The sequence below is a fragment of the Bactrocera neohumeralis genome, chromosome 4 (assembly GCF_024586455.1).
Source record: "Bactrocera neohumeralis isolate Rockhampton chromosome 4, APGP_CSIRO_Bneo_wtdbg2-racon-allhic-juicebox.fasta_v2, whole genome shotgun sequence".
Taxonomy (NCBI): domain Eukaryota; kingdom Metazoa; phylum Arthropoda; class Insecta; order Diptera; family Tephritidae; genus Bactrocera; species Bactrocera neohumeralis.
This window is the reverse complement of record NC_065921.1, coordinates 83,196,317-83,223,762: the sequence shown is the minus strand read 5'-3', so window position 1 is coordinate 83,223,762 and position 27,446 is coordinate 83,196,317. Positions and strand designations below refer to the sequence as shown.

The following is a 27,446-nucleotide window of genomic DNA, read 5'->3' as shown; positions in this document are numbered from 1 at the left end:
TATTTTTATCGTTTTGTTTTTGTATATTTAAGAATTGTATGCTTGAATGTTTTTTTTTTTTGAAGATAATTTTCGAAGTGTGTTTCTTGGTCTTTTAAGTATGTAGTTAATCGTAGGTATATAATTTAATAATTTCTCCTTACTAATACAATAATAATAACACTATATACATATATATTAATAATAATATGTATAATAACAATAATAAAAAGAATAATGATAACTAAAGATGAAAATACGATCACATACAAATACGAGTCTGTTTTAATACACAGTTACATAGATTTAAGTTAATTAAAATTCGAAGGCATGTTAGCAGCGGACGAGTGAGTACATCAGGTAAATAGTAGTGTGTGCAAAAGTATGGGTATGAGCAATACGAACTTAGTAACACACATACATAGATATTTAAGGAGCCTCGAAATACTTCGTTTCATTTTGGGACAGCAATAAAATTTCAATATTTTTGAAAATCGTTTACGAAAGAAATTTTAATAATTTTGAAAATTAATTCACCAAAAAAGTGCTAATAATTTTGAAAATTAACTTTCAAAACAATATCATTACTATTTTGCTATAACTGGAAGCGGTGTGTTGGAATTGCTCTACTATTATTTAAAACTGAAAAATCAGCGTTATTTCAAAAACCCGTCAATTCCGAAAATTTTCGTATTTTGAAATCAAACTGCACAGATTTATAAATAACGCATGTGAAACAGTCAAACCTTCGAAAAACATTTGACACACTAATTTGCAAGTTTTGAACCTCAAAATTTTATATTATTCTTTAGTATTTAAAAATAAAAAAATTCGAAAAAAATAGAATTTTAGAAATATTTTTCAATATTCGAAATTTAAAATTATTTTTTCGAAAATAAAAATTAAAGTGATGTTTTCGAATAGCCGATAATAAATATTTATGATTTTACATTATTCGTTAGTATTCGAAAATATAAAAAATAAAATATTTTCGAAAAAATATTTTTTCGAACAACCGGAATTTTAGTAATATGTTCCGTATTTCGAAATTAAAAATTATAACCGAATTATAAGCGAAAATAAATATATTTTTAAAAATAAAAATTTCGACAACCGGTATTTTAAAATAAAACTACTGAACGCTCTTACAATAGCTCTTCAAAAGCATATAATACATAAATCAAATTTTTAATGTTGAAAATAATCAAAAAATTCAAATTATTGCTCTTACATGAGTTAATAACTGAAAATAAAAATACGTTTTTGAAAAGAAGTTTTCAAAAACAAAAATAATTTGTCAAAAAACTCAAAAATAAATTTTTCGAAAATAAAACAACTTTTTTTTGTAAATAAATATTTTTTCGATCATCCAGAATTTTAGAAATATTTTTTATGATTCGAAATTAAAAATTATTTTTTCGAAAATAAAAATTATAGTAATATTTTCGTTTAACCGAAAAAAATTATTTTGAAAAGTAAAATTCCACTAAAGCCTAATAACTTAATAAAAAAAGTAAGTTCGAAAAATAGTTTTGAAAAAAAAAAATTAATTTTTCAAAAAACTCAAAAAAGATTTTTTTTAAATAAAATAACCTGAATTTTAGAACTGTTTTGCTCTTATTATTCGAAATAAAAAAATAAATTTTCCGAAAATTAATAAAATATTTTTTCGAAAAATAAAACTTTTTCGAAATAAAAATTTGGTCAACCGGAACTCTAAGGATGGGGGCTTCAATATTTCAGCACGAAAAAATTACCCTATATTGTCAAAAGTGTGGTCAATAATGTTTTTTTTTTTGGAAAAATTTTGTTCAGGCGAAGAATGAGTTGTAGCCAATTATAAAAAATCTTACCTTTTTGTGAAATCCTTTCATACAGCTTCAATCTTTATGTCAAAAAATCTGCAAGAATATTTTTTAAACAGGTTTCGCAAGCCCCTTAGGAAATAACTGAATTTAAGATATTTTTATAAAACTTTAAAAATTCCACTTTCGAAATTAATTGATTTGAAAATAATTTTTTTGTTTTGAAAACTGATATAAATCAAGTATTATTACAGAATTTTGAGTATCCGTTTTTTATCTCCCGCTTGATTCCTTACACACCGCTCCTTAATAGTCAAAGTCCAATTTTTTTTGTTTAATAAAATTACATTTTTTAATTTTAATACTATTTAGTTTTATAAACAAATATTTTTTTTGTGCATAACAAATATTTAGTTTGCATGAGTTGAGACTCGGCATATAATTTTTTTGAGTAACTTTTTAACTTAGCCTTAACTAAAACCGCATTTATGCAAGTCATGATAGAGGGGTGATACGTTTATAAAATTATGTATATTGAAGGTTATTTAAAAAAAATTAGTTTGATATAAGGGAAACTCTTTTTTATTGCAAAATTTGGTTTTTAGCGGATTTGAGATTTTTTTGAAACTTAGTTTTTAATTTCGAAAATATTTTTACTACTGATTTATTTTTAAGTTCGATTTATATTGTTAATTTCGATTTTTTTTTTAATTTTCATTATTTTTTTAATTTCGAAACTTTGAAATTTTGAAAGAACTTAAATTTCGAAATTAAAAATTAAATTAATTTCGAAAAAAATTGTAATTTCGAAAGAATTTTAATTTCGAAAAAAATTTAAGTTCGAAATTTTTTTTTCAAAATAGTTGAAAATCTGAATTATTTTAATTCTTAACATTTTTATTAAAAAATTTTATTTTAGTTTCGAATTTTTGCTTTAGTTAAAATACACAAAAAAAATAATATAAAAATCAGTTTGAATAAAGCGGGCAAATACATTTACATATATAAATTCTACAGCAACAAATTTTTACTAACCAAACTGTTAAAAAAAATTTATTTGAAATTATTATTTTCGAACTTTAAAAAAATTTTACATTTTAAATAAAAAAAAATCAACTTATGCACTTAACCCTTATGTGGGGGCTAAAATTTGTTTGAGCTACACACCTCCCCTATAGGACCACAAATATACATAACACATATGTATCTATGTATGTATGTATGTATGTATTTCTATGACTTGCATAAATGTGACATTATTACATTTCGATTTCACCTCCTTCCGCTGGCAAAAGTCTCAAATAATAATGCTGACAACTGGTGCTCACAAATGTCTTCATCCTGTAGGTAGTTGGTGCACACACAAACACATTGTTTAACAGAAACAAAAATAAAAACATACATGTATGTATGTATGTATTTATGTGAGTGTTGAAATTCACAGTTTACTTTAACTATTTTCGGTTTTAGAATTATTTTTCGAACTTAATTATCGAGTTGTTAGCATAAGAGTATGTATGTAATTGTATTTATGTATTTTTTATGTCTTAGCTTAATCGAAACATTAAAAGTTGCCCTTGCACTGCGCACTAAACTTTGATTTCAAGTTTTGTTATCATTAAGTTTTGTGATTTTTTTCTTTGTTCATCTTGTTTCTAGTAATAATAATAATAATGTTAAGGGTGTTGCTTCTTTTAGAATATTCATGTTTTATATTAATTTTACGCTTAAATCACTACTACTTAATTAAATTATATTCATAACATTGCATGTGTGGATGTAGTATGTGTGTATGTAATTTACGTGTAACACAATATTTGATAAAATACTTTTTATTTGGGAAAATTTAGATAAATATATAAAATAACACCGCTTTAAGTACAGTTGGAATGTTTTTTCGAAGTTCGAAATTTCGGAATGTTTTTCGAAGTTCGAAATTTTTAATTTTGTTTTGCAATAATTACATATACTTATGAGAATATTAGTTTCTTTTTAGAAAACGCACTCGTTTTTCGTCAGAATTGTTTAAAATATTTTTTTCGATTTTACCATTTCTAACTTTTAGCTCTCTGAAACAGATTTCGAACGGATAAACAAGAAATCACGAAAACGAAAGTAATTTTTCTAAAATCAGCGCATGTGTACTGCTGCATATCCTTAAATAGGAGTAATTTAGTAGATTTACTGAGCATGAATTTCGAAAAATCATTGGTAAAATAATACACGAAACGAAATAAAATATTAACTCGAAAAAAGTGCTCGAAAAAACCGTTGGTTAATAAGGCATAAAAGAAGTAAAATTTCAGCACGAAAAAGTGTTCGAAAAATTTTCGAAATTTGACTAACGAGATAAAAGTTGTAGATTTTGTGCTTGTATGGCTAATAAACTTTTTAAAAGAAATCAAATTTTAAATCGAAAAAAGTGTTCGAAACATATTCGAAATTCGACTAACGAAGTTGTAGATTTTATGTTTGTATGGCTAATAAGCTTTTTTTTCGCCACACCTCAGAAATTACAACAATTTTTTGAATATAAATCCGAGCATTTTCGAACAGTTAAGTTATGGCTATGTCTTCACAATAACTATTCGAATAAAACATGCAAATTTATAAGAGCTTTGTGACTTCATTAACACTCTACTACAACCGTAAGTATTTGGAACTCTTACAACAACAACAACATAGTGAATAAACATATTTGCCATGGTTTTTGAAAATCCCGAACCCTTCAGCCGCCTGAAATTTCGAAAAAAAAATTTTGTTGTTGTTTTTTTAAGTTTTTTAAATTCTTACAAGAACAACATAGTATCATATTTGAAATTTTTTGAAAATCTCGAACCCTCCAGCTGCCTGAAACTTCGAAAAAAAAGTGTTGTTGTTGCTTTTTTTAAATTCTTGAAATTGTTTTAAAAATCCCGAACCTATCAGCCATGTGAACTTTTGAAAACAATAGTTATTTGCAATGTTTTGAAAATCCTGAACCCTGCAACTATCTCTGAAATTTCGAAATAAGTTTTTTTTTAGTTTTTTAAATTCTTACAACAACAACATAGTGAAGTATCATTTTTGAAATGTTTCGAATATAGCGAAACCCTCAGGTGTTTTCGAAAAAATTTTGTATCAAACAAAATATTCAAAAATAATTACCGTTATAATATTTTTTCCGCACAACCTTCTGCCGCTGTACACATGCGCATTATATAATATTGCAGCAAAAATTTAAAAAATATATTTATAATATTTGCGTGTTTTTAATTGTTTTAGAATTTACTTCTGGCTTACATATTAATATTTAGTAATAATAGTAGTTTTGCTGTAGTCGTAGTTGTAGTACAATACATAGTTTTATTTAATTAATTTGTTGTTGTTTTTTTTTTCATTTATTTAGCAATAAATCTAGACTAAAGTACCATCGTATGTGTGTGTATATGTGAGTGAATGTGGTATTTTAAAAAGTAAAATATTTTGAAAACTTTAATTTCACATAATTTTCATTACTCGCGCTAATTGTTTTTGTTTTTTTTTTTTTTTTTTGTTTTAGTTTTGCTCGCTTGCCGCTTGCTCGCTACAAACACACAGTTCAATTGCAATTACATAATTACTTGGCATGCCTTAAATTAATTTTTTGTGTGTGTGTGTGAATTTTTTTGAATTTATATGTGTATGTAAGTGGTGATTTTTGTTAATTTACGCCAACATGCTTTGCTAAAATGTCACAATATTTTGTTTAGTTGTTCGTTTTGCGTTTGTAATTAATTTTCTATTAATTATTTCTTAATTTTTTTAATTGTTTCTTAATTCTTTCATATTATTTCATTAATTTATGTTTTATGCTAATATTAAAAAACCTTTCAGTTGCGTCTTAACATTAACTGTCACTAACTCCGCATGCACACATAACTGTAACAGCTGGTTTTCTTACAAATTTCCTATTGACCACTTTACTTTTTGTTTTTGTTTTTTCTTTTTTGTTTTTCAGCAGCTTCAACAACGTCAGTTTATTACTAGCAGCATCTTTAAATTTTTTTCGTCATTTATTTTGTTTTAGTTAGCAGGCATTGTAATTTCTCACTAATTGGCAGCACTGTCCAATGTTTTCTTCAATAATGCATTAACTCACTTTCGCAATCAAATATTACCATAAAAGGGAAAGGATAAGGCCCACATACATGCCAGCTTGAAAAATGTATCAAAATTTCTAAAACGTTGCATACTTTTCAGCTGAAAGCAAAACAAATCGACCAAATTTGCTCATTGCAGCAATTATTTAAATTTTATTTGCATATATGCAAACAGCCAAAAACCAAAGATCGAAAGTTCTAAACTGTTGCATACTTTTCGAATAAAAGCAAAAAAATCAACCCAGTGTAAAAAAATTTCTCAATATAACTATAATTCGACACGATGAGTTTTTTTTTAGACTAAAAAAAGTATTTTACATTTTTATAGAATTATAGAATATCAAATAATTAGATTATTTAACAACGAAGCCCCAACAATCGAAAACATTTTTTCGAAGATTTCATTTTTTCGCTTCAAATATTCGAATTTCTTGCTTGGTACAATATTTTAAAAATTATTATTTTCGAGCCTCGTTTTTAACTTTTTTTTCGCAGAAAAATTTGCTTGCATGCTAACACCCTAAAAGTATGCATCGATTTAGGTAACAAAAGCAATCTCAATAGCGCGAAGATAAACCTATACGCTCGGCTTTTTTTTGTATTTCCCTTAAATAATTATTTTTCAACATCACAAAACATTTTAAAATTAAATTCGAAACATTTTGAAAATTTTCGAATTGTTAAAAAATTTGTGTTAAATAATTATTTTTTTAGCACCACCAGCCTATTTAAAATGATTTAAAATGAAGTTCGAATGATTTCGAATGTTTTAACTGTTTTTGAAAATTGTTAAAAATTATTTCTGCACACCCCAAAACATTTTAAAATTAAATTCGAAAAATTATGCAAATTTTTGAATTGTTTTTGAAAATTGTTAAGCTCGGCTTTTGCTGTATTTTGCTTAAATAATTATTTTTCAACACCACAAAACATTTTAAAATTACTTTCGAAACATTTTGAATTATTTTAGAAAATTTTTAAAAAATTTGTGTAAAATAATTATTTTTCAACACCACAAAACATTTTAAAATTACATTCGAAACATTTTGAAATTTCTTACGCTCGGCTTTTGCTGTATTTTCCTTAAATAATTATTTTTCAACATCACAAAAGATTTTAAATGTAAATTCGAAACATTTTGAATTATTTTAAAAAATTTTTAATAAAATTTGTGTTAAATAATTATTTTTCAACACCACACTACATTTTAAAATTACATTCGACACATTTTGAAATTTTTTTAATTGGTTTTGAAAATTTTTGAATTATATTTAAAATTTTAATTAAAATTTATTTATAAATTATTTAACGCAAATTATTTAAAAATTTTCAAAAACGACAAAAAAAAATTTAAAATGTTTCGCATTTATTAAAAATTTATCTATAAATTATTTAAAAAATTTTCAAAAACGACAAAAAAAAAATTCAAAATGTTTTGCACCATTACAAAGTTTTAAATAAATAAAAGTTGCCAAAAATTTCGCCCATATTTTTTCGAAAATTATTTTAAAAAAATTTAATTTACCACTACTTTTTTGTAACAAAAATACTTGCAGATGTCTAAATTTTTTGAGCAACATATGCTTGCTTTCTGTCTTTCTTCGTTAAAAGGACGCTAATGCACGTTTAATTATTCTTCAACGCCTTTCGAAAACGCCTAATTGTTGCCTGCCTTAAACTTACACACACACACAGCAAAAACATATACGAATAGCTGTTGTTGTATATTAGTGTACGTAGTAGTAGTAATTGTTGTTGTTGTGGTTGCTGCACTATGCTTGTTGTCACAATATGTTCATATGTGCTGTTAGTGTTTCATCCGCTCTAGCTGTTTTTGTTGTAATTTATTTCGTATTTTGTTTTTTTTTTTCGTTTCTTACTTGCTTCTTTAATGTTTACTTTCACTTTACGCTTGACATTATTGGTTTCTGATTTACTGTTTGCATTTTTTTAATATTTTTTTTAATTTTATTTTTTGTTTCTGCAATTTTCTTGTTTATTTTAATTTAATGGAAGGCAAAACATGTGCTGCAGTAGACTTTTATTATTATTGGAATTATGATTATGATTATTATTGTTACCGTTATGATGATTATTCTGACTATGATTGGGATTCTGATTTAGCGGCGGCATTTGTTGATGCTGCTGCTGCTGCTGCTGTTGGTGATGTTGTTGTAAATGTTGTTGTTGTTGCTGCATGCGTAGATTCGTTAGATTATTGTTAGCGGTTGTTGGCGGCGGTGCGTGCAATTGCAAAATACTTAAATCATCAGCTACTGAGTCATAATCACTGGAGTCCTCGCCATACAACTGCAAAGAGAGCAAAAAGCATATGAAGAAATGTGCAAATAATTGTGGAAGATATAAAAGTGTGCGAAATGACAAAAGTATACACCTACACGCATATTATAGGGATGCAAATCACATGACTCGTGGTGTCAGACGCAATCCTCCAAAGACATCAGCAGCGGATTCACATACTCGAAGCCTTCAAACTCCGATTGATCGATCTTGTCAATGACGCGACTGCGTAGCGAATGAAAAAAATCATATTTAATGTTAATAAACGAATAGAGCAAACAGTTTGATGACAAAAACAACAATTATGGCAATGAGTTGTGATTAAAAACTAAAAACAATAACAAAAAAAATCTACTTCCAACATTAGAACAGAGAATAAACAAAAATATCCGATTTACAGCCAAAAAACCAACAACAATGGTGTGCTACTTACTCATCATCGGGCGTCAGCTGCACCGCTTCCTCTGTGAATTCGGGTGGGAAATTGGCTAGATCGCGGTCAGAGTCTAAGCGTGGTTTGAATGGTGGCGAAACTTGTTTGCGTTCGAGCTACAGTTGCGCGCAACGCACGTTCGGCAATGGCCAATGGCAAATGCATTTGGGTGAGTGCCAATTAATGATGGATTGCATAGTTGTATGTGTGATGGATGGTTAAGACGATGTTTGGTTGTAGAGGAAATTGACATACGATGTGTGTATCACGTGATTTTTCCAATTGAGTTAGATGGTTTTGTGTGGCGCAGAAAGAAAGTCGCAGGCGGAAAAAAAGAAAATCAAATTAAAATAATTAGTGGCGAAATAAAATATAAATAAATAATGCACAGTTTGGCAGCGAGTTGCAAAATTTCGAAAAATAGGCTGAATTGCATAAAATAACTGTAGTTTTGGAAACTATTTGAGTTCAAAACTAACATTGATGAAAATATTTTATATTTCAGTACAACAAAAATGTTGAATCAAAATTATTGTAAAGCACTTTTTTCATTTAAATTCAATGTTTTTGAAAACCAAAATAACAGAGAGCTTAGGTTGTTTTTGAAGTTAGCGAAGACATTTGTATATTTTAATGCTTTCTTTTGTTTTTATTTCTTATGAGAAGTGTCTCAAATGCATTTGTGAAATAATGATGATTATATTTTGGATTTTAGAGCGCAGTTGAAAAATTTTAATTTTTAAACATAATCTTAAATAAAAGTTGTCAAATGAAAAAGAGCCCTAACAGATGACGCAATGAATGAATGCTTGCTTAATATAAGTATCACTTAGGGGGTTATACCCACTTTTGAATTAAAAAAAGGCGTTTTTGGACTGGCAAAGTGATATAACCCCTTAAAAAATGTTTTCAAAAAAGGTACATCGCCTAAAAGATACCACACAAAACGTTTGTATGGTAATAATGTGAGAATATAGGTATACCTTGAGGCGCACATCTACTACATAAGTTATTGAGAAGAGGAAAACTATGATATACATATTTATTTTAAAGAAAAATATATTTTTTTAAACTTGAGTAAAAGTTGAGTTTTTAAAGAAAAATATATGCTTTTTTTAAACTTGAGTAGACTCAATAATAATTTTAATCAATACGCTTGCTATTAAACTTTTTAAATATTTTTTAAATTTATATTTAGATTACAATTTTTTTTGATTTTTTTTTCATCACAACTTTTTAAAATTTGTATTTGTTTAAATTAAATTAAATTTTTATTTTTTAAATTAAATCTTTTTATTTAACTTTAACAGCGATTCATTTTTTTATTTAACAAGTATAAAATTAATTTTTTTTATCGTATCGGAATCAAATCTGTTCGAAAATTTTTATCGAATCAAAATGCAAAAGTTATCGAAATTTTTTCGATTTTTTTAAAGACATATTGGCTGTTTTTATTTTAAAAGGAGTATGAAAACAAGTCCTTCATTTATAAAATCGAATCGAAATCGAAAATCTGGAATCTATTTTCGAAAAATATTTTGAATCGAAACCTCAACTTACCAGAATATTTATCTTTTAAGTAAGCGTATATATTTAGTTCATAATTAAAATTGCTGTATAATTATTTAAATTACTTTTATGATTAATTATTGGAAAAAAGAATAATTATTAAAAAAAATACTAGAATAGAGTTGTTTGTTATTTAAGTAGAAAACTGTGCTGCTAAATGGTAAAAAACGGAAAGACAATGGGTCGACATTTAATAAAACTTAATAACTGCATTTTTATTAAAATACTTTTTTTTATTTGCTAAAAAAATGGTTGTTTTTTAATTTATTAAAATTTCGTTTTTTTTAATATTTTGATTAATAATATTTTTTAATTTTTACTAATATTTTTTTTTTTTTAATTTTTATATTTTTTTTTTTTTATTATTTTCTTTTAAATTTTTAGAATAATTTGTTTATAAAGAAAAATATATATATTATATTTATATATAATAATTTCTAAAATATTTCATTAATATAAAATTTAATATTAATAATTTTATGTAATAAAAAAGTTATTTTCAATAGGAACATGAGGAAAATTTATTTTTAAATATCATTTTTTTAAATATTAAAAAAAATTATTTAATACAAAATAATTATTTTCTTTTATTAAATTAAATTAATTATTTATTATATACTATAAATATTATTGTTTTTTTATTAATTATATTATTTACCAAAAAAATTATTGTTTTTTATTTAATTAAATTTTTTTATTGTTATTTTCTTCTCAATTTTTAAAATATTTTTTTTTATATACAAAAAAAATATTTTGTTTTTTTTATTTAATATACAAAATTTAATGTTAATAATTTTATGAAACAAAGAAATTATTTTTAATTGGAACAGAAGTAAAATTTAGATCAAGAACTGTTTCTAAATTATTTTTTTTGTTTTTAATAATTTTCTTTTTATTTTTAATATAATGATTTTATTTAATAATTATTTAATTAAAAAAATTTTATTTTATTAAATTTTATTTAATTTCCTTTTATTAACTTTTTAACAAGTTTCTTTTGTTTAATATAAAAATAATGTTAATATTATTATTTCCAGAAAAAAAATATTTTCAATAAGAAAAGAGCAAGATTAAGGTCAAAAATTAAGTTTCTATTATTTAAACGAATACTATAAGTTTTTACTTGCTTCTTAGGCACATTTAAGACAAAGAAGTGAAAATAGTGAAAATATATTAAAGAAACACTTACGTTTAAATTTATAAGAAAAAAAATCAATTAAACTCATTACTGACATTTTCACAGAAATAATTCCAACAAAAATTCGAAATAAATTTTTTTACATAAATAGAGCTTATTAAACAGACAAAAATTCACTTTATAATTAAAATTAATAAATATTTGATAAAAAAAAAATTTAATAAAAACTAAAAAAATGTCAAATATAAATTTAAAAAAAATTCAAATAAACATTTAAAAAATGTCAAATAAAAATTAAAAAACAAAAATTCAAATAAAAATTTGAAAAATTTCAAACAAAATTTAAAAAAAAATAATATAAAACTATGACAAGCGCATAAACCAGCTCACACGACCCACTACAAACACTTACGGATCATCTGGCGTCAACTCGGCTGGCTCCCTAGTAAATTGCGTATCGAAATTTGTGGCCATATATGGATCGCCAGGATCAAATGTTGGCTTATATGGTGGTTGTACCTCCTTTTGTGCGATCTTAGTGGTATATATTTAATATTGTTTTTTTTTTTTCAACATTTAAATAAAATAAAAACTTTACATAGTTAATTGGTAATATCAGAAAAATGCTGAAAAACCAGGCAAATGCGCGAATTTTGTTTTCTAATTTCTCGTCTCTTTAGTGGGAGTATTAAATTTCGAATTTAGAAAAAAATTTTTATAGAATTTCGAATTTTTAAAAAACTTTGTATGGAATTTCGAATATATAAAAAAATTTTATAGAATTTCGAATTTATAAAAAAAAATTTTATATAATTTCAAATTTATAAAATGTTGTATATAACTTCGAATTTATAAAATTTTTTGTATAGAACTTCGAATTTATAAATATTTCGTACACAATTTCGAATTCGTTTTTTTTCTACCGAATTTCGAATTTATCCGTTTTGTACCGTTATTGCCACTCAAAAAGTTTGCCTTCAACTTCTGCTTACTTCGTCCGCAACTTCGGCTTCGTGTATATACGCCGAGTTGTATAGTAAAGCTGAATATTTTTGGGTTTTTTCAATACATAAAAATGTAAACTAACCACTATTCATATGTTTATATGTATATAAGTATATAATACTATAATCATCAATTTTCACACATGCAATTCGTTTTAGGTTTCTTCTCAATAGTATGCGCAGACGCAACTGCACACAGCAAATATAAATTTTCTGCACTAGACTCGCATTTTGAAACCAACAATAAGTAAAGCATGAATTAGCAACAAAATCGCTTACCATTTCCCAGTCGATACTCTTGAAGAATGGATGATTCACAATGTCCATGAAAGCGGACTCACGATGGCAACCCAAGCGATCAGCTGGATTTTTATTAAGGAAACCTTTCAATACAGACGCGGCCTTGACGCTCAGCGAACGCGGTATACGTATGGTCTTTTCCAAAATCACTTGGAACAGATAATCTTCAGTGTTCTGCGTAAACGAGATTGAAAAATGTAAGCAATTTTAAAAATTTAGAGCAAAATGCACAGCCACTTACCTGATCGGGATTCTCCGATGCGCCGGCTATATCGAATGGACTACGGCCGGCCAACATCTCGTACAATAGCACGCCCAGCGCCCACCAATCCACTGAGAAACCATAGTCTTCGCCACGCAAAATCTCCGGCGCTATATAGTTGGGTGTGCCGCAGAAGGTGGAGGTCGTGTCACCGGGACGTATACCCTCCTTACACATGCCATAATCGGTCAACTTAATGTGACCCTCATGGTCGAGCAGCACATTATCCAACTTCAAGTCACGATAAATAATGCCCTTCTCGTGCAAAAAGTTCAATGCCAAACTGATTTCCGCCGCATAGAAGCGCGCATGCTCCTCGGGTAGACGACGTTGCCGCTGCATATGGAACATAAGATCACCGCCGCGCACAAACTCAATCACGAAGAATAGACGTGACGGTGTCTGGAAGCACGAATGCAAACCGACCAAGAACGGATGATTCGATGCCGTCTCGAAGACATGCTTCTCCGTTTGCACCCAATCGATGTCCTCATCATCGGTGACGAGCGCCTTCTTAATCACTTTCATGGCATATATGCGCCCGGTATTCTTCAGTTCGACCATCAAGACCTTGGCATAGCTGCCACGTCCAATGACGCGTATCAATTCGAAATCGTTTATGGAATATTGCCGCTGTGTGCCCGGCTCCAATTGTTCTTCAATATTTTGATGTTGTTGCTGTTGCTGCTGCAACTGTCCATCGTGCGGCTGCAGTTCGAGCGCCGCTAACGGATCGCTGGCATCCACCATGCCACCGTGACTACTGCCACTCGCCTGCGACGCATAATCGGGCAACGGTGGCAACACCTGCGGCAGCTGTTCGGCGAAAGCGTCGTCGCGCTCCTTGACTAACGGCTCCACATGCTCGTTGGTGCAGTGCTTCTGTACGAGTTTATGGCATTTTTTGTGCACCAACAATTTGCATTGTATGCACTTGAAACCTTGCCGTCCCAAGCCCCAGATGCGGTCCTGACAGTAGGCGCAGAAGGCGCGCTGCGCGGTTGGTGATAAAATTGTACATTAATTAGTGTGTTATTAGCAGTTGTTGTTGTGTACTTACGCGATTGAAGCGTTTGGCTTGGAAAATGTGTCCGTTGACTCGGTAGAGTTTGCGCCATCTGCGTGCGCCACGTCTGTAGATGCTGCCTGCAAGCGGGTGGAGAGTGGTGTAAGTGTTGTGTAATGTAAATAAGATTAATAAAAGCTATGAAATTAAAAAAATACAACAACAACATTGGACTTACGATCTTCGCCATCACAGGACAGGCCAGGTGCAGAAGGTACATTTGGAAATACTGTAAAACGTGAAGAGCAAAGGTAAAATTGATTAAAAAATTATTTAAAAAAATTTAAAAAAAATAAAAATAATAAAAAAAATTCTGAAAATATAAAAAATAAAAAAAAATATTAAAAAATATATAAAAAATTTATAAAAACAAATGGATTTTTTATGTTATAAAAAAATTATTAAAAATTTATAAAAAAGAAAATATATTAAAAAATGTATTAAAAAAAATGCAGTTTTTATGTATAACAAAAATATACAATAATTTAAAAAAAAAATTTAAATTTATTAAAAAAAAATTATAAAAAAAAATTATAAAAAAAAAATATTACAAAAATTATAAAAAAAAAAAATAATACAAAAGTTATAAAAAAAAAATTATTATTAAAAATTATTAAAATATTAAAAAAAAAATTTTAAATTAAAAAAAATGTATAAAAAAATATTTAAAAAAAGTAAAAAAAAATTTAATATTAAAAAAAAATTATAAAAAACAAATGCATTTTTTTACAAATTCTTTTAATTTATTTTTAATACATATGTATATTCAAACATATACTTTTATTCTTTAAGCGCTCACACCTCCACAGTTTATTATTGTTGCTGCATATTTTTATAAAAAAAAAATCAAAGGAAAAAATACTACAAATAATTTATTAGTTCATAATTCTCCGAATTACTTAAAGCATAGAAAATAAAAATTAAACTTATTACAATAAATCAAGAGCGTCGCGGCGAACGAGTAGTCTAGCTGTGTGTCATTCTACACATTCAACAATCGAAACAATTAATTTATGGAATTAATTTTTATTCAGCTCTATAGACTCGTACCATCGGATCAACCCCACTACACTTCCGAGCTTATGCGATTAAAGAGTTTATTTCCTATTCATAGACTCAGTATTAATTAAACCGTCAAATTGTCAACTTCCTTCTTCAATACAAATGCATAAATTATTAAATAAAAAGACAGTACACACAAAAATATAATAATATACAAACTGTATAGCCTAGAGTATAATATGTAGTGCTCTACACCCATGTGGCGCATAATTGCATGCTTTTGTGGGCAGCACATGGGGTGCCAACTGTATGTGATGTGGTTATAGTTGCCTTAAAGGGCAATATGTGAATACAAAATCATTTTTTTTTAAATTATATACCAAATGTACACATACTTGTATGTACATATTTTTTTGACAATATTCTCCGAAAAGTTGAAATTGATTCGGCAAATATTGCTGAGGATATTAGTGTGTTTGAAAGACTTTATTCAACTGAGTTCCAACAAAATGTAATCGGTTACCTAAACTGTAAACTGTAATTTTGTAATTAATTTTCGTAAACAAAATTTTTTTTATGCCACTCAGGAGTTAAATTTTTTCACAAGAAACTACCTTTTTTGGAAATCTTCCATTTTTTCAAAAATCAAAATGTTTAAATCATCGCTCATCATCGATTCTCAAAGTACATTCAATTCTGCAAATATATACTACTTTTATTTATTTAATAAAGAAAATGTCTTTAAAAAAATTTTTCACGAAGAAATGCATTTTATCTTATTTGCAAGTTCCCTAAGAATGCCATTAAAATACAAATAATATTTTAATATACAAAATTTCTATGTATAAATAGTTTTTTTTTTAAATATTTTTTTTTTAAATATTTTTTTTTTTAATTTATTTAAATTTTCAAAAAAATTTGGTAGTATTCAAGTTTTAATTTTTTTTTATAATATACATATAAATTTTTAATATTTAAATAAAAAAAATTATTTTTTTTTTATTAAATTAAACTTTAAAAATATGTTTTTGGAATTAAAAAAATTTTAAAATATTTTTTCAAAATTTTTTCTTTGAAAACAACTGTTTTATTTTATTTTTTTTTTTTTGTAATATATAAGTTTTTAATTTTATTTTTATTTTTAATATTTTCAAAATATTTTTTTTTAATTATTTAAATTGAAATTTCTTTTGGAGTATTTAAGTTAAAAAATTTTTATTTTTTTTGTTATATAAATTTTCAAAATATATTTTTTTTTAATTTAAAATTTCAAAATTTATTTATTTGTATTACTCAAATTTTTAAAATATGTTTTGAATTATAAAAATGTTTAAAAATAGTTTTCAAAATATTTTTTTTACTATAACACTTTTTAAATATTTTAATGTTTTAATTATTTAAATATTCAAAATTTTTCTTTGGAGTATTTAAGTTTTAAAAATATATAGTTTTTTATAATATATGTATGTATGTACATACATATGTATGAATTTTCTATTTTTTCTTTTGTAATATTTGAATTTTTAAAATTTATTTAGTTTTATTATTCAAACTATAAAAAATGTTTTTTTTTTGAATTGTAGAAGTTTTTAAAACTATATATTCAATTTTTTTTAAGAATTCAAACTTTCAGAATATTTTTAAATATTTGAATTGTTTAAATTTTCAATTCTTTTTTAATAATTTAACATTTTAAAGTATTTTTTATTAATTATTTAAAATGTTTTCTTTTTTGAGTTTTAAAACTGTTTTTTTTTAATATATATATATTTTAAAAATATTTTTTTTGTTATATATACAATAATATTAAAAATATATTTTTTTGTAATATATACATAAATTTTAAAAATATTTTTTTTGTAATATAAACATTTTCAAAACTTTTTTTTTACTTATGTAAGTTTTTAAAATATTTTATTTTTTTTTAATTATTTAAATTTTCAAAAAAAAAATTATATTTAAATTTTTAAATTTTATTAATTTTTATTATTTAATCTTTAAAAATAGTTTCCCTAAATTATGGAAAATTAAAAAGATATTTTTTTTTAATCATTCTTATTTTCAAAACATTTTTTTTTTAATTATTGAAATATCGTTTATTTTTTCGCTAGTTTCGTGTTCAAGAATTATAACTTTTATCCTTTGATATTTTGACTGCCTGTTTAAGTTTTGATTAAATTTTTTGTTAAATAAATTGTGTAAAAACTTCTTGGTATTTTTCGTTTATTTTATTTTATACTTTATTGCCTTATCGTTGGAAAACCCGGTATTTCCAATAGGGATGATCTGATTTATAACTGTCGTTTCGACTAATTTTAATATGTCATTTTACTCAAGAACTGAAGCCATTGGATTACCGTAAACGTCGTGAATTTGCTACTTTTGGCTTGAAACAACTTGAAAACGATAATGATTTTTTTAAGAAAATCATCTTCTTCGATAAGGCTCACTTTCGTCTGATTGGTGCGGTAAATAAAGAAAACTGAGAAATTTTTGAAAATATCAATAACTTTATTATCTTCATAAAAATTTATGAGTCATGGCAAGAGCTATTTTAATAAAATTATATCACAAAATACGCGGAAATGATTACCTATAAACAATATCAACAATATACCGATTACGCTATTAAAATCATAAAAACTTTTTTTAATAAAAAAATGCAATAAAAACGCGAACCAAAAATCGAAGTGCACATAAGCGCTATCAGCGTAAATGTCACTGAATTTAGTGCTTCAATATGTAGTTGATGTGTTCAATAGGCATGTTCCGGAGATACCTCAAACAGAGTGACAAAAGTACTACGACAATTGATTCCAAGGCATACAAAAGTGTATAGATCTTTACGGAGAATATTTTGAAAAACCAATAATGCGAAGTTCGATGATTAATATTTGCTTTTTCTCTCTAATCCCGAAGTATAAAAGACAACTCTCGTACTAAATATTACAAAAAATAAATAAAAATATATAAATAAAAAATATTAAAAAAAAAAAAATAAAAAAAATAAAAAAAAAAAAAAATAATAATAAATATTAAAAAAATAATAAATACTAAAAAAAAAAACAAAATAAAAAAAATATATTAAAAAAAATATTAAAAATAAAAAAAATTAAAAGTAGAAAATAATAAAAAAAAAATATGAAAAATAAAATGAAAATATTTTTCAAGTGAATTTGAAAGAACATATTATTAAAAAAAATTTTAAATTATAAATAAATCACATAAATAGATCAATTACTCCACTTATATGGGACGAAAGCCAAAGCAACCAGTTTCATACTTAAAAAAAAATATAAAAAAAATACTCCATTTATAAATTATTTCAGTCAAAGTTTTCTAACACACAATAACATATAATTTACTATATCAAATAATGGAATCAATAGTCATATGAAGCGAAAATAGCGCCTTATCAACTAAACACACACACACAGCCCAAGCGATACACACAGATAGGCACGCACAAACGCACACAATTCACACCAATCAATGGCAGGTACTTATAGTTAAACATTTGTAGCCGAGAGCGTTGGCACCGTCCAACCGGCGAGGGGCGCCCCTCGCAGAGGTAGTTAAAAAGCAAGCGTTTTACGACGCTGAGGATTTGTTTGGCATAAAATATATGCGTATATATGTATGCACATGCAGTTAATAACGCAGATAAAAGAGAATAAGAACAAAATGTATATAGAAGACGGACTGATTTCGATTTTTAAATTTCCACTAAATGCACTGCGTCTTGCCATACATTAAAGTGAGACTTTAATAAATTTGTTTAATTTTATTTCACACTTTATTTTCAACACTGCACTATATACGCGCGCACATACACACACACACACAAACAATATGTGTGAGAGAAAAAACAAGTTTTCGCATTGTTATCTGCGCCGCGACACATTTGCATGCATTTGGTAAACACAGTGCTCCAAATCAACGCCGTTAGGATCACGCCGACGGTACTTGCGGCCCCTTGCTTCCTGCACGCGCCGACAACAACACACCGGCCGCCGATATTCGTAACTGAAGTGGCCGCCAAGCAAAACTCTATCGATATGCAGCTAAGGTACAGAAAGGAGAGTTGCTGGCAAGTCCGCTGAAGTTGCGGCAGCGTGCGCGAGTGTAGCAACACACACACCCACACATACATATGTGATTTGTTTGCCTTTGAGTGCCTTTACATTTTACCACAATCGAACGGCATTTATTTGTCATTGATTTCCTTATCACTATATCAACGTGGACTACCCACTACGCCGCCATATGAGCGCTTTGCTCTCTCTCTCGCTGTGCACTGTTATATTTTTACCCTCATTAATGTGTGTAGATGTATGTAAACGCCTTAATGAGACTTGCTAAACAATTGTTCAATTCATAAATGTAAATAATAAATGTGTGTCTGACTTTCGGGGGGCGATAGTGTGTCAAGCGGCAGGGGAAAAGTGCGACGCGACGACTAAACATGCACTAATTTGTGGGTGCAGATGCAAGCGCTGCACGCCAGTGATCGCTTTCGGGTGTCGTAAGACGGCTGTAAGTTCTGCTCTTACAGCATGTTTTTAGGTTTTGAAAGCACTGAATGAAACTGTCATACAAAGTGCTCGTTGAAACTCAAGGCCTTGTATAAAAACTTCTTTGTTTTACAAGATATCTGCGTGAAATTTGGTATAGATTATTATCTCAGGTATCACTACTATCTCCGAAAATTTTTTTCAGATCGGACCACTTTAGCATATAGCTGTCATACAAACTGCTCGATGAAACTCAAGGCCTTGTATGGAAAACTTTTTTATTTTACAAGTTATCTTCAGGAAGTTTGGAATAATTTATGGTCCAAGGGAATGCCACAATCTCCTAACATATTATTCAAATCGGACCACTTTAGCATATATGTCAGACAAACTGCTCGGTGAAACTCAAGGCCTTGTATGAAAAACTTGTTTGTTTTACAATTTATCTTTACGAATTTCGGATTATATTATTTCCCAATGTAATAATACAATCTCTCAACATATTATTCAGATCGGACCACTATAGCATATATGTAGCTGTTAAGCTTTTTGCTTGCTTACTATAAATCCATATATTATCACATTGAGTCTAAAAAGACGAAATGTCTTTAATAAAAAGAAAAACGCTCGTGAAACATTTTTTAATTTCATATTTTTTTAATGATATTTATTATGCTGCGTATAAATAACCGTTACATACCCGTATAAATAACCGTTACATACCTGTATAAATAACTGTAACATATCCGGTTTATAACCAAAATTGAGCAGAAACTCTGCAACAAACTCAAAACTATTTAACGAATATTTTAAACCGCTACAAAAACAACAATCAAATAGCTAAAAGTGTAAAAAATTGTCAACTAATAAACCACAGCGCCACCGCGATTTACTACTTGACTAACCCACGTGTACTTGACTTGTATAAAATTCACACACAATTTCGCTGTCGCGACTTTTCCCAAATACATGTACATATGTATGCGTGTGCATATATTAAATTTAGCATTAAATTACCGCGGTTTTTTGTTGCTTTCTTTCATATCTGTAACTATCAGCGGTCAATCGGTTCATTATTTTCCTCTTTTATTGAAGCAAGGTCATTTCAATTGCGCGCCCAACAACATTGCTAACTACTACTTGCGTATGTAAGTATATTTAAAAAAAAAATCAAGAAATTATATTATCGTAAGAATTACTTGATCGATTGTGCTTTGCATTTGGCGTATTTTATTTTAATTTATAACTGTGCGCGCTGCCAATAACGGACGGTATATCTGTTGTTGCAAGAAATGCATTTCCGGTTAATTAAAAATTATTATGGCTAGGATTTGTGTGAGCTAGGTAGTTTTACTTTGTGTGTGCTTGTGTATGTGAGTTTTTATGAAGAGGTTGTTCAAGTTGAGATTAATGTTTTCTTGGTTGCATTGTGTGCTGATTAATTATTATTTAACGGTGTTAAATTATTGTAAAATATTTTTTGAAATTTTTATTATTTTTTTTTTAAAAAAAAACTAAATTTAAAAAGATTAATAACATTAAAAAATAATAAAACTTAATTAAATTTAATTTTGTTTAATTAATTAATAAATAATTTAAAGAAAATAAATAAAATTAAAAAAATACTAATTAATTAAATTAATATAATTAAAAATAATTAACTATTTTTTAATTTTTAATTTAGTAACATGATTTAAAAATTTTCAACTTAATATAATTTTTTTATAACATATAATTTTTAATAATTAATTAAAATTAAGAAAATAAATAATATTAAAAAAATATATACAACAAAAATATATATATATAACTAACTATTTTTTTTTTTAAATTTTTAATAAGTAACATAGATGACTAATTTTCAACTTAATATAATTTTTAATAAATTAATTAAAAGAAAATAAATAACATTGAAAAAATTAACTAATTATTTTTTATTTTTATTAAATAACATAATTTACTAATTTTTAACTTAATATAATTTGTTTTACTTCATAATTTCTAATAAATTAATTAAATTTAAGAAAATAAATAACATCAAAAAAATAATTGAAATTAAAAAAAAAATAATTTTTAAATTTTAATTTTTTTTTAATCAGAGGATAATAAATTAATTAAAAAATTTTATTTAATTAAAGGAATTAATACCATTAAATTAAATTTAAAAAATAAATTAAATTAGAAAAATAGTTAACTTCTTTTTTCTTTTCTTTAGAGTATTTAAGTTTTAAAAATATATATTTTTTGTAATAAACATATGTATGTATGTATGAATTTTCTATTGTTTCTTTTGTAATATTTTAATTTTTAGAATTTATTTATTTTTATTATTTAAACTTCAAAATTTTTTTTTATTGTAGAAGTTTTTAAATTAACTATTTTTGTGTTAATTTTTAAGTAATTCCACAATTTACTGATTTTTAAATTAATATAATTTATTTTTCTTTATTCAGGGGATACTCTAAGAAAGCTATAAAATGCATAATTTAAATTTTTCTAACAATTTCGAACCTCACCGGCAACTACGCACTATGGATTATTCGCCGAAAACTTCACAAAAATTATCTAAACTATCAATATACCCAAAAAACACAAAATATTATCTCAGTATCCTGCCCAAGCCAAATATTATAAGTACTAAAAAAATAATAATAATTAAGAAAATATAAAAAAAATAAAAAAAAAATAATAATTAAAAAAAAATAATAATAATTAAAAAAAAATTAATTAATTAACAAAAATTAATTAAAATTAGGAAAATAAATAGCATTCAAAAATAAATTAAATTAACTAAAAAAAAATTTAATTAACTAATTTTTTTTTAATTTTAATTAAGTAAAATAATTTTTAATAAACATAATTTACTTATTTTCTATTCATAGAATATTCCACGAATGTATTATCCACATATTTCTAACAATTTCGAACCTCACTGGCAACTACCCACATTGATTACGAACCGAAAGTTTCACAAAAATTATCAAAATCATCAACATATCCAACATACGCAAATATTATCCAATTATCCCATGCAAACCAGTTAGTATCGGTATTTATTGTCACAGCGAGGAATTAAAATTAAATTTGGTCCAATATTTTTTAGCAATTTATTCAAACGAAAATTCTGAATTCGGCAAGAATATGAGTTCATAAATGCATGTAGAACACTCGTTTCAACATTTTACTACTGTCACTTTAATTGATGTCTGCCAGTGACAGCATACGATATCAATAACAAACAGTAATTGTCTGCACAAGTGCCTAAATTAAGATGTTATAAGATGGCGAGACGAAAACGATGAATAAGCAACGGCCACCGGAGGCCTGGTTGGGTAGATACCGAAGTGTGCACATAAATATTTATGCACAAATGTCGATCCACATTAAAATACGAATATGTGAGTGCGTATGTGTGCATGTATTTAGATAACCCGTTAGTACTAGTTCAAACTTAACCCAAATTGGACGATAAATTTAATGAAGGATGGAAGTTTAGCTTGCAGAAGAACAAATAGAAGGAGACCGATAGAGATAGTAGTCAATTTTATATCGGGATGGGTCATGGACAATATAGGAGGCAAATGGGTAAAAATAATAATAATGATCCTAAAAAATAATAAAAAAAATTGGAAAAAATTTAATAAAAAAAATATATTTCACTGGAAATATGTAAATGAAAAAAATAGTTTTTAAAATATCAATTTCATACAAAAAATAGATTTTCCATAAATACAATATGTAAGAATAATTATGATTTAAAAAAAACATAAAAAGCTAAATAATTTAAAAAAATAAAAAAAAAAATTAAAAAAAAAATTTTAATAAGATATTGAAAAATAAAACTGGAAAAACTGCAATAAATGAATATCTAATAATTCAAAAAAAAGAATATTATAAAAAAAAAAATTAAAAAAATATAATTAAAAAAAAAGAAAAAAATTAAAAATTTCAATAAAATAAAATATAATATATTATAAAAAAAAATATTGTAGGAAATTGAAAAAAAAATTATTGATAAAAAAATTAAAATAATTTTTGATTCAGAAAAAATTGAATAATTAAAAAATTTTCAGTATGGAAATTAATTAAAAAATTGATACCTTCGAAAATAAAAAAATAAAAAAAGTTTTGGGAAAATTTAAAAATATAATTATTTAAAATAATTTATTTTCGAACGAAATAAAAAACGAAGTTATTTGAAAAAATAATAATTTATTGTTTTTGGAATAATAAAACGAAAAATGTTACGGTTTCCAAAAAGAAAAAATAATAAAACAAAAAAAAATTATAAAATTAAAAAAAAATATATTGATAAAAAATTAAAAAAAAAATGATTTTTGTTTTGTATAAAATGTAATGATTTAAAACTATTCACCCCGAAATTTGTAACCAAAAAAAAAAAAAAATATTGAAAAAAATTTAAAAAAAAAAAAATAAAAATAATTTTACAAAAATTAGGAAAATTTTAAGAGAAATTAAAAATATAATAAATAAATAATTTTGATTTATCCAATTATTTAACAACCCTGAAAGGAAATAAAGTGGAAAAGGTCTAGAGTCTAGACTTCAATATTAAACAGTAAATAAATATCACAAATATAGATGTATTAACCCCCGACAACGTTTTTAATATATGATTTTTGTTACGTTTCCTATTTTTTTATATTTTTTTTAATTTTAAAAACTTTTTTTTAATTTTTTCTAACTGTTTTAATTTTTTTTTAGTATATGCTAATTTTTCTCAATTTTTTTAATATTTCCAAATTTTTTTATTTTTTAATATTTCCAATTTTTTTTAATAATTTCTCACATTTTTTAATAATAATATTTTCTAATATTAAAAAAAAAAATAAAAATTAAAATTAAATTAAAATTAGTAATTCAAATTAGAATTTTTTTTTTAATTTTTTAATATTTACTAATTTTTTCAATATTTTCTTATAACTTTTTAATATTTTGTACTATTTCTTAATATTTCCAATTTTTTTTCAATATTTTTTTATAATAACGTTTTTTAATATTTTTTTTAAATATTTTCCAACATTTTCAACTTGTGTGTTGCCTTTTCTAATTCTATTTTTCAACTGAAAAATCATTAACATTGTAAGTAATATATTGAGCACCTAATTATTTACTATTTTCTACCAAATGGCATTATATCACAGATACTAACTTGCGCCACCGCCGCTCATGAAAAACGCTGACGTTTGTAGGCCATAAAGCGACGCAACCTCACAAATACCACTCCACATAATCATCATTGGCGGCTGCGCGGGTGCGTGAACTCTAATCCCATCAGCGGCGCAATGACCGCGAAGCAGCACAGTTTTCTTTAATGCGCTTTTTATTTATTTTTTTATAAATATATTCTGACAAATATTTTTTTTATTAGCACACTAACACAAACTTATATTTTTGCTCATTGAACGCGATCTTGTCCAGTGGTTGGAGCAAGCTGGGCACTTTGCAGCAGCAACAAGCACAATAAAATTTAACCGATTACCGATTTGCTATTATTTTTTAACACTTTTTGCACTTCGTTCTGCGTTTCTATTTTGGTTTTGTTCTTGTCTGGTTTTTTTCTTTAACAACGCGCTTATCAGCTGATTTACACACTCAACACTTTCTTGTGACTAGAGGTGGTGGGGATTTCCCTGCGATATGTTGATAAGACTATTGTGTGTTTACGATCTTCGTTTGGCGAGCGCAAAAATAAGTAAAACAAAACGGTGTAAAAGAACTGTTCTTATTCTTATTCTTCTTCAGCGACATCTGCACTTTCTACGCGCGGCAACAACGCGACTTCGCGCACGAAACACGCTTACTGGAGAGTTCTTGCCCGACAACTAGTTTTCAATTGATACAATAATCGAGCATAAACCCACCGAAAATGTGGAAATAAATTGTGACAACAACAACACACAAGCAAAAGCAATCATACAATACAAAGTGTCGCCAATACAAATTTCGAGTGCAAAGACAGTATGCAGAAGAGAATGAGCGTTAAGATGGGACACAAATAAGAAATGAATTGAAATTAAATGCCAGCGATATATTATCACATCAATATGTATGTATGTATGATATGTGTGAGGGAACGTATACATATACTTGTGTGTTGGGTTAAGTGTGTAAATATGGTGGCTTGATGATTCTATTCATAAGAATTTCACTCACAGTCGAAGGGGACAAAATGTCTGCAAAATAGTAGACCCTCCCACAAGTGTTTAATTTTACTTTTTAGCAAAATAAAAGAAACAAGAAAAAATATTAGCCACGATTGCAGCGAGCTTTGATACCCTTTACAGGTGTAATTTTAATAGCATAAAAGGATATAAAAATAATTTTTCCTTGATTTGGAACGGACAGTTTTTATGGTAGCTATATGCTATAGTGATCCGATCTGAACAATATTTTCGGATATTGTAGTGATACTTTAGAGATAATAAGCTATGCCGAAATTCGTGAAGATATCTTTTCAAATAAAAAAGTTTTCCATACAAAGACTTGAGTTTGACAGATCAGTTTGTATGGTGGCTATATGCTATAGTGGTCCGATTTGAATAATAATTTCGGAGAAATTAGCGATACTTGAGATAATAATCTATGCCAAATTTCGAGAAGATATATTTTCAAACAAAAAAGTTTTCCATACAAGAATTGGATTTGGATCGGTCAGTTTGTATGGCAGCTATATGTATATGTACTATAATGACCTGATCTGAAAAATTTCTAAGGATATTGTAGCGATACCTGAGATAGGAACTTATGAAGAATTTCGAGAAGATATCTTTTTAAATAAAAACAGATTTCCATACAAAGACGATTAGCCGAAGAAGGTTCTTTGTCAAATAAAGTAGTGAATATACCCTGTTCAGGGTATAAAGATTAAAAAAATATTGTAAAATGGTTGCAATTATTATTACTTAAGCAACCATGAATAACTAGCAAGGTCACTGCTATTCTTTGTTGTAAAAGATATGCTTAGCAGGGTTCCAAACCATAAGCCAAAAATGCAATCTATGTACATAAATTTAACGAAAATAGTTATAATAGATAATAATTTTAATGTTTAAATACTATAAATAAGCTGTTAGCTAAGATAATTTTGTACAAGATAAGATATATACGACGACCTTGAATATATCATAGAACAAAATATGAATGTTACACGTGAACACAGCTAGGTAAAGTGAGGGTCAATAACCTCAAGGTATCTAAATTTGAAAATATATGCTTAGCAAGGTTCCAAACCATTAGCCAAAAATGCAATCTACATAAATTTAACAAGAACAGTTATGGTAGATAACGCTTGCAAGGTTTATACACTATACATAATTAATATGGAAAACTATTTCCGGTCTAGCTAGAGTAATAGCAGTAAGCAAACATTACTTTTTACAAGATAAGATATACCTATACGACGACCTTGAAAATATTATAGAATAAATCATTAATGTTGCAAGTGAACACTGCTAGGTAAAGCGTTGGTTCATAAACTCAAAGAGTATAAATTTGAAAATATAGGTTAGATTAGTTTAGATTGTTCAAATACAAAGAAATTTCTAGAAACTCTAGGGTTTTTAGAAGATTCTTTTTGTCTATGACCTACATTTAATTACAGACAATACGTCTCTTGACTATATAAATTTCTATGTAAGTAGATCTGTATGTAAAATACCGATGCCAGCTAGTCTAGTAGGGCGGTGAAGAGCAATAAAAGTTTAGACGATGATGTCTTGTGACAGATTTAAATAGAATTTTACCACTACTGGTAAAAAAAATATCCAACGAACTGTATATGAAAGATTTAAAATAGATAAACTTGCAAAGATAACACATCACTTTTAACCCTTTATATACCAATTCATGTCTTTCATAAAAATGTCACATAAAGTAGTTTCACAAAATTTATATTATGTATATTATGTAATATTTTTTACATATCTTAA

The 27,446-nt window shown here is 26.3% G+C and overlaps 1 protein-coding gene across 5 annotated transcripts in view; it reads right to left on the bottom strand.

Annotated features, from left to right (window-relative positions):
- Window positions 1–2: 2 nt before the first annotated feature.
- Window positions 3–27,446, bottom strand: part of LOC126755136 (atypical protein kinase C) — a 52,115-nt gene continuing 24,671 nt past the window's right edge. For 3 of the 5 annotated variants that reach the window (XM_050467497.1, XM_050467494.1, XM_050467496.1), the window contains exons 4-11: window positions 14,157–14,207; window positions 13,973–14,058; window positions 12,892–13,905; window positions 12,630–12,824; window positions 11,759–11,880; window positions 8,305–8,431; window positions 7,987–8,215; window positions 3–7,933 (exon numbers count right to left, since the gene is read on the bottom strand). In XM_050467497.1, the coding sequence (XP_050323454.1) occupies window positions 8,344–8,431; window positions 11,759–11,880; window positions 12,630–12,824; window positions 12,892–13,905; window positions 13,973–14,058; window positions 14,157–14,207 (1,556 nt within the window). In that variant the 3' untranslated portion in view covers window positions 3–7,933; window positions 7,987–8,215; window positions 8,305–8,343. Of the gene's footprint in view, window positions 7,934–7,986; window positions 8,216–8,304; window positions 8,432–8,639; window positions 8,756–11,758; window positions 11,881–12,629; window positions 12,825–12,891; window positions 13,906–13,972; window positions 14,059–14,156; window positions 14,208–24,667; window positions 24,756–27,446 lie in introns of those variants that run through there. The other 2 variants (XM_050467498.1, XM_050467495.1) reach the window with 2 other exon arrangements.